This window comes from Curcuma longa, unplaced genomic scaffold (assembly GCF_044706935.1).
Source record: "Curcuma longa cultivar G26 ecotype Majalengka, Jawa Barat unplaced genomic scaffold, ITB_CL_G26_1.1 contig_18017, whole genome shotgun sequence".
Classification (NCBI taxonomy): domain Eukaryota; kingdom Viridiplantae; phylum Streptophyta; class Magnoliopsida; order Zingiberales; family Zingiberaceae; genus Curcuma; species Curcuma longa.
Window position 1 is genome coordinate 1 of NW_027430719.1, and position 8,015 is coordinate 8,015.

General features: G+C 34.6%; 1 protein-coding gene across 1 annotated transcript; it reads left to right on the forward strand.

The window, feature by feature from the left end:
* The first annotated feature begins 5,655 nt into the window (after positions 1–5,655).
* Positions 5,656–7,768, forward strand: LOC141816757 (NAC domain-containing protein 79-like). The gene is made up of 3 exons (XM_074704494.1): positions 5,656–5,910; positions 6,183–6,448; positions 7,247–7,768. Exons 1-3 carry the CDS (start codon positions 5,742–5,744, stop codon positions 7,574–7,576), a joined length of 765 nt encoding a protein of 254 aa, XP_074560595.1. The 5' UTR covers positions 5,656–5,741; the 3' UTR covers positions 7,577–7,768.
* The last annotated feature ends 247 nt before the right edge of the window (positions 7,769–8,015 follow it).

The window sequence follows — 8,015 nt, forward strand, 5'->3', positions numbered from 1 at the left end:
GGGAAGTCCTTGAAGGTGATTGAGAGCCACCGTAGCCGCCATCCAGAGCAAGAATCGATGATTCATCTATCCATTCGGGACTATTCCACCGCATCCATCCACCGCCGACAAGGAGATTGCGAGACAAAGAAGACCACAATGATTGATAAGTTTTATTTCCTTTTTCTATCTCAGATTTAGGATCTAAAATGTATTTTTTCAATCTTCTTCGTGTTGTAACCCCTCCGTCATAGAGTAGAACCTTAGATTCTAGGATGTAGGAGGAATCGATATGTATTGTGGATGATTGTAACTATGGATTTGTGTTTACCATGTTCTATGATATGTCTATATATTTGCTTTATGGATTTGTGTCTTGTGCTTGTTTAATGATATGTTTGTGAATGGTATGAATCTATAAGGATGAGGGTGAGTTGTGGTTTAAGGAAAACTTAGGATCGTATGATCGGGGTGCCTTGTGACAGAAGGTGAACCTTTAACCGGACTTTCCAAGGGGATTCTTAGGCTACAATGAATCTTTATGAGAGATAGTTAATGGTTATTGATTGCTAGGGAGAGGTCCTTAATTGGGTACTCGGTGACAGAGGATAGGATACTAGTAATATTGCTGGAGTGCCCGGTGACAACGGGAGAGCTATAACTAGGCTATCTGGGTGTCATCTCAAACTAGTAATCGTAACGTTAGAGGATTATTGATTTTATTCCGAGAAAACTGACGAGGTCTAATTGGATATTTTGATTAGAATCTCTACAATTGTGTAAACATTGAGGAATGGTAAGGAGTTCATAGTCAATCAACCATAATATCGAGGAATCCAAAATCCTAGGATCATTTTTTCAATCTTGTCACTTAGTTGATTTTTCTTCAATTGAGGTCTAGGAGCTCGATTTTACTCTCACTTTCCCCATCTCAACCCAAACTACGTGAACCCCCGACTCTTATTGTGTTAGTTTAGTGATTTATTCCACGGTCCCTGTGGTTTGATATCTTTTTATTACTTGACGACGGTCGTATACTTGCGGGCCTATCAATATATGATATAGAAATTGGACATGTATTTTATTATGAGTTGCATGATCGTTTGAGCATTTTGTCGAGTATGCAACAGTTTGTGTTGATCAAACTAAAGGATTGTAGCATCTTCATACATATTATGAACGAGTGCTATAATCCGATTGCATTCGATAAATTATTATAACCTAAGGTCTTCATGATAATTGATGCAGTTGTGTTAATCTGGTGGGAACAGATTATGAAAAACTTTCATGAACTGTTGTGAACAGATTGTGTAATTTTTGTCACAAGGATGCATCAACAGATTGTGGAAGGTCTCGGGTTCATCTTGATAGACCAGTGGGACTACTATGAGGTTTCAGCTCATAAGTCGTATTTGAAATCATAGCCATCACCCTCATCTATGAATAGACCACCCTTTATCCAATCTAGTTGACTTTATACCCATCTAGTTGGCCAAACCATCTTAGGTCGCTTGAACACACGGTCAATTTAGATTTCTGATCGACTCACTCGGATCTATGCTCCATGTGTGTTTTTAGTCACTCAAAGGTCCCTCTAATTGCTCAAACCACTGAACAACTCATATCTCAGACCTGTTCAAAGAATAGAATTCAATGCATAGGGTCGTCTGGATCATTTTTGGTCTCTTGGAATTCAATCTCCCGAAACCCTATTCTGGTCGCCCTACTTTAACTGAGTCACTATGACTAAATCTGCCTAGGTTGAATTTTTCTACCATTGTCACGAGTACAACTCATTCAACTTAGCTAACCAACTTACTTTATGCGGACTTCCTCTCAATTTCACTTCCCTCGGATGCACCTAGCTCTTTTAGATCACTAGAGTACTCTTTCTAGAAACTCCTCATACCTTAGATGTACCAAACCCGTCGACTCCCTTCTGTATCGTCCTTCTTACTTGCTTGCATCTCCTACCCTAAGTTTTGTTGTCTCTAATATTCCTCATCCTTTTCAATCTCTCAAGTGTCCCATACCATCTTTCACTATACTCCATCGGATTCTAAGTCATCGAGTACCTATGTGTTCTCCTAAGTCTCTACTCATTTAGACAAACATATTAGAAATACAATAAGAGCTAACTTAGATTTATTTGATCAAACATCAAAACTACTATGGTTTACACTACTTAAGGTTCCAATGATCTCCCCACAATCATTTGGGGTACTAATAGTGGTAACTCCTTCAAGAAGTTTATAGGAAAAACATCAAAAAAATCCTCTACCAATGGCTTGACAACATCTTGAATAATTATTTGGACTTGCCTCTTTACCAAATAGAATAATACCATGCCAGATTCTTCCATCTCATCTTTAAACCTTGATAGAGATAATAAATTGACTCCTGGTTTACAACTGGTAGGCCCTTTTATTTGTAGTAACACAATTATTTTTGACTGGAATATGAAACTGTAAGAAGTATTTAGACCATCATGATAAACATGTCTTTCATATTGTCATGGTCTTCCCAATAGTAGGTTCCATGCATTCTTGGTTGCCACATCACACCAAATTTGATCTTTGTAATTGGTTCTAATAGAAAATGAAATCAAAGTTCATATAGAAATTGTGATCGCATTTCCCTTTTGTAACTAAGCGAGTTTGTAAGGATTGATGTGCTTCTTAGTCTTTATGCCTAATATTTGTGTTAATTCTTCAGATACCATATTTTTATAACTTTCTGAATAAATCATGAATTTACATGCCTTCGCATTAACTATGCATGTTGATTCAAAGATTTTAATTCACAACCATTCATTATGCATCCCCTTTGGTGCAAGAAAAGATCACCACACTACTAATAATGGGCCTATATCATCATTCACATACTCCTTTTCCCCTACATTATCATCATCTCTTTCATTGTCATCATGAACATCCTCATCCATTCCCATGGTTTCTTCATGCATCCATCATTAGTGAAGGCCTCCTGCTAGATCTTTTGCAATCTTATACTCGATGTCCTAATTAATCACAACTATAACATCTCACATTACTTCTAGGTTGCTGGTTGGTAACCAACAAGGTAATTAGGCTGATTACTTCATGTGCTACTACGATTATTGTTAGTTAATCCATTGCCCTCTCTTGGCCGAGATACTTCAAAGTTAGATCTCCTATATATTTGCAATGCTTTCAAGTATGCCTCAAAAATAGAGACGGGGTCGAATAGGTCAAGAGAGTTTGTATATTTTATTGCAAACCCCTAATGTATCAAATAAACATTTGATCTTCGGAATCTGACAAATCATTTCTGGCAAGTCATTGATAGAACCCAGAATTATATTTATTTAAATCCTCGAACCTTGAATCTTGACATAAATATTATAAATTTTGATATATGAGAAGGAAATAATATGAGGAATTCATATAGCTCGCATATGTTTATAACTTGGGCTAAAAAGTAATTTTGGTCTTGTCTGTCCTTAAATGCTGAAGTTTATTTTAGTGTCACCATGCACTAGCATACCCCCTGAACCAAGTCGCCACTAATTGCACCATACAATCTTAAGTGAAATTCAATATATCATCTGCATTAGCAATCCAATCAAGAAAATCAAGTTATAGACTACTGCTATGAAATTCAAGGCTATCAATATGAATTCCAACCTCCCACTGTCGATTGTCATCATGTCTATAGTCAATTGGTAGTGTTGAAATCATTGGAGTTGCCCTGCCCAAATGTTCTCCTCTTTTGTCTCAAGTCTCTCCACATGCTGTGGACTCAAATCCTGATTCAGATTTAGATTTTCAAATTGTATCATGAGCATGATGACATGTTCTTACATTTGTTGCTATATTTGTTGGAGTCGTTTCTCAAGTATCATAATTTAGTCATGACTATAAACTTCCTCTAGTGGTGCCACTCATTGATCTCATTTAGGTGTCATATTTTTGGAAGTGTAGCCGATCGTTATACCAATTGATGTAGTGGAAGCGAATAGAATAAAGATTAATTTGCTGATCATTCACATGGAATAACCAAGAAAATCTCAAGAAAATAGGGTAATAAGATTGACTTATTGATTTAAATAGTCAGAAAAAGTTTAAAAATAAAAGATTCAAAATAATTTTATTAATCTTCAACTAACTTCTTAACTAAAATTTATACTGTATATATTTATAGAACGAGATACAATAATCAAATCAAGAAAATATTTTCAAATAAAAAATACATATTTAAGAAAAAAAATATAATATCATATGCTAAGGAATAAAGATGCCAAATCAGAATCAAATTTTAATTTTCCTAGATTGATTTATTGCTAAAATACAATTCTATTAAAAAAAATCAAAAACGCAAAATTTAAGGTATTGGCTATAGGAATTTATAGTAAAATCTATCAATTTAGGTATTTTTTGCCTTGTTTGACTTTGGGATGATCCCAACATGCTAAAAAGATATCTGACGCCTTATCAATTACATTTTGTTTTTTTAGTAGATTGATGTTATCAAATTGCCACTATATTGTTTATGATTTTAAGCTTAGTTTGATTCTTTTATTATTATTTTTTATATATTAATTAAGAGAAGTACTCTTAAACTTCTATTAGTGTACTTTTTACTTAAACATTTTATTGAATTTTCAGATAAACAAATTGATTCTATTTTTAAAACAAAAAAATAATGTATTAATCATGAGGTCAATATCAATACATGTATATTTTTTCTAAATAAAAAATACATATCATTTACATGATGTAAGCTAAAAGAATATATCATTCACTTGATGTAAACGAGAAGGAAGAAGCACGAAGCAACAAGATGACACTCTATTAGCGGTGTAAATGAGTTTTGTCAAACTAAACTTAGATGTGTTCAAACTTATTTATTTGCTTATCGTGCTTATCTAACTTTTTTTAATTAAAAATCTTATCTAGTTTCAACCGAACTTAAGTTTTTCTTATAAATTAGTTAAATAATTATCTAATTTATAAAACATATTATTTTTTGTTTTCAATTAGATTCTAAGTTGTTCTTTATGTGAGAATAAAGTTAAATTTCTTCAAATAATAGATTTCAATCTTTATGTATTAGTAAAAAGTCATACCTAATATAATATTATATATATAGTTGTGATTTGCATATATATATAAGACACTTATAATCCATAACCAAGTCAACATCTTCACCTTCTCAAGGGAACATTAATTGAAAAATAGGCAAGAACACAACTCTCAAAGATGCATTTGCTTAACAATTATATGAAGATATTTACACTGTTGCCAAATCAAACGGTGATACATGATCAAAATTCCAATGCTAGTTAAGAACAGCCTGTGTGAGTTTGTATGGATCAAATAGGACAGACAACTCAACCGGCCTATACCCTACCCTATCCTACTAAGCTCCACGTCTCGCATGCCATGAATAATTAATTAATGAAGCCCTTTTAATTTGCCCACTCATCAACTAGTCATCCGAATAGTAACACTTTCTCCTACTTAACGACCTTAATGCCACAAAAATCATTTTCTATTCATGCGTGTATGTGATAAAAATGACTTGTTAATTCTTTATCCTTACTGTTAATGAAAGCTTTCTTGTTATAGTGGACTTATCAATTACTTCAGAGCACGCCTCTCCTGCATTTACATATATAATACTTAAACCCTCAGCCTCAACAACTCCATCGAACTCTTCCTTCTCCATCCATCTTCACTTATTTGGCTTCGGATAAGATCGATATTGTACAGAGAAGAGATATGGACCTGAGAGATATAGAATCCACTCTGCCTCCGGGTTTCAGGTTCCATCCAAGTGATGAAGAGCTCGTGTGCCACTATCTCTACAACAAGGTGACCAAACAAAGAGGCTTGGAGGGGACAATGGTGGAGGTGGATTTGCACACTCGCGAGCCATGGGAACTCCCAGGTGAAAGTTGGAATCATCGTCTACTAAATAGCCGCTTGGCTTTTCAAACTTGTCCTTTATCAGAAAAATTAAACTATTAGGTTTTAGTTTAATTTCTTTTAGCGATTTGCTTCAAAATCTCGATAGCTCCGTTAATTACTTCCTGTTTCAAATTTTCGTTTGAACAGTCTACGTTTCCTTAGAAAATATGAAACTAATACTTCACATTTGCCTGCATTATTAAGCGAGCATCGATATTTTATATGCCTTATATATGCTTTCGCCTCACACAGATGTTGCCGAGCTGAGTGCCAACGAGTGGTACTTCTTCAGCTTCCGTGACCGCAAATACTCGACTGGATCACGCGCGAACCGATCGACCAAATCTGGTTACTGGAAGGCTACTGGAAAAGATAAGGAAATCTGTGATCCAAGGACTCATGCAATGGTAGGGATGAGAAAGACGCTGGTGTTCCATAGAGGCAGAGCTCCCAGTGGTATCAAGACTGTGTGGGTCATGCATGAGTTTAGACTGGAGACCCCTCGTTCACCCCATAAGGTACGGTAGCTTTACATATTCCTTCTTTGTCCTATATATATTTTTAGTCGACCTGTCAATAGTAAATAATCATGATTTTAATTTCTTCGCTACAATACATATCGATATTTTCAGAAAAAAATATTGTGAACTTTAATATATATACCGATATGTACCTTAATTATATGGACTAAGAACAGAAGAAGAGTTTGTGAAGATAATAATTGTCCCGTAATATGGTAGCAAAACGACATGCCTAGATTCCATAAACTTGTCGATCAAATAGTAAGGCAACTTTTTTAGATGGGATCGATTATTCGAAAGAAGGCAACAGATACCTTGATTACAGCTAGTATACAATCCACTAAATCTATTGAAAATTTTGAATCTGATAGTCAAGCCCGCTAGCTCGAATAGGAGATCTTGGAGTGGCAAAAAGATATAAAATAATTTATATGAACACTATGAGGATATATATAAACATCGTTTTCTTCCTCCAATTCATTCTAGTTTTTCTAATCAATAACAGAGATAAAATGATATAGGATATGATCTTCTGATATTATTATCTTACAATTTGCAAGTATTAAAATGACAAATTTAAAACCATTTGATGCCTATGTACTCACCTATATTAATTATGCTTTCTTCCCTCCTTAATTTTCTTTCCACAACTTTTCACCCAATCTTAGAATATGAGGATATAGCCTATTCCTTTACTCATACCTTTTTGTTGTAACATAGATATAGTTGCACCACCTAATGCGTTTGTATGAATCTCTTTGGCTAATTACTATGCTGCATGTATACGAATGACAGGAGGACTGGGTTCTATGCAGAGTTTTCCACAAAAGAAAACGGGAGAGCATAGACCTGCATGACAACGCTACTACCACAGCTTCTTGTTCCTCTTCTCCCACATTAATTAGGTCATCTCCTTCTCTAGTGGACCTACCCATGCAAATTGGGCTGGAAGAAAATGTCAGCTCAAACCCCTTCATGAACATGCCACTTCTTGATCAATACACGATGGGGAATATGGAGAATATTACGAGCTCAAGGTCTTGTGAGGGTAATGACCTTGGATTCTTACTGGATTTGGGGTTTGATCATGGTACTGTTGGTGGAGATGGAAGGTATGAACTATAAAGGTGGGAAGCACTGTAATTCATTAAAGCACTTGGACATAAGGACCGCGAGGGGAGGATTGCTGTACCGGGTTTCAAATACATAGAAGACAGTAATAATTTCTTGATATATCGATTGGAAGAGAATATATATGATTGAACTTGTACATATGTTAAACGATTAGTTGATTGATTACATATATTCTACTATTTATACTGCATTGTCTTAATTGTTATTACTTGTAAAGATAAATTAATTATACACTGCTTTGATCAGGGGCAAGTAGAAGATTTTGTTTCGCTTTATTCAACTGAAGGTTATACAATATTTTTTTTTTCTGTTACTATTTTCCTGATGATTCCCTGTTTAGAGGATTTCTGACAATCTTACTGCATGTCGTTCGATCATTTACTATTCATAAAACAAAATAATGCAAAACAAGTGATAATTTAAAAAAATA

Excerpts from the sequence above, each read along its gene's own strand:
- LOC141816757 (XM_074704494.1), top strand. The coding sequence starts at position 5,742 with ATGGACCTGAGAGATATAGAATCCACTCTGCCTCCGGGTTTCAGGTTC. Across the intron at positions 5,911-6,182 it reads CGAGCCATGGGAACTCCCAG|ATGTTGCCGAGCTGAGTGCC; the intron begins GTGAAAGTTGGA and ends CGCCTCACACAG. Across the intron at positions 6,449-7,246 it reads CCCCTCGTTCACCCCATAAG|GAGGACTGGGTTCTATGCAG; the intron begins GTACGGTAGCTT and ends TACGAATGACAG.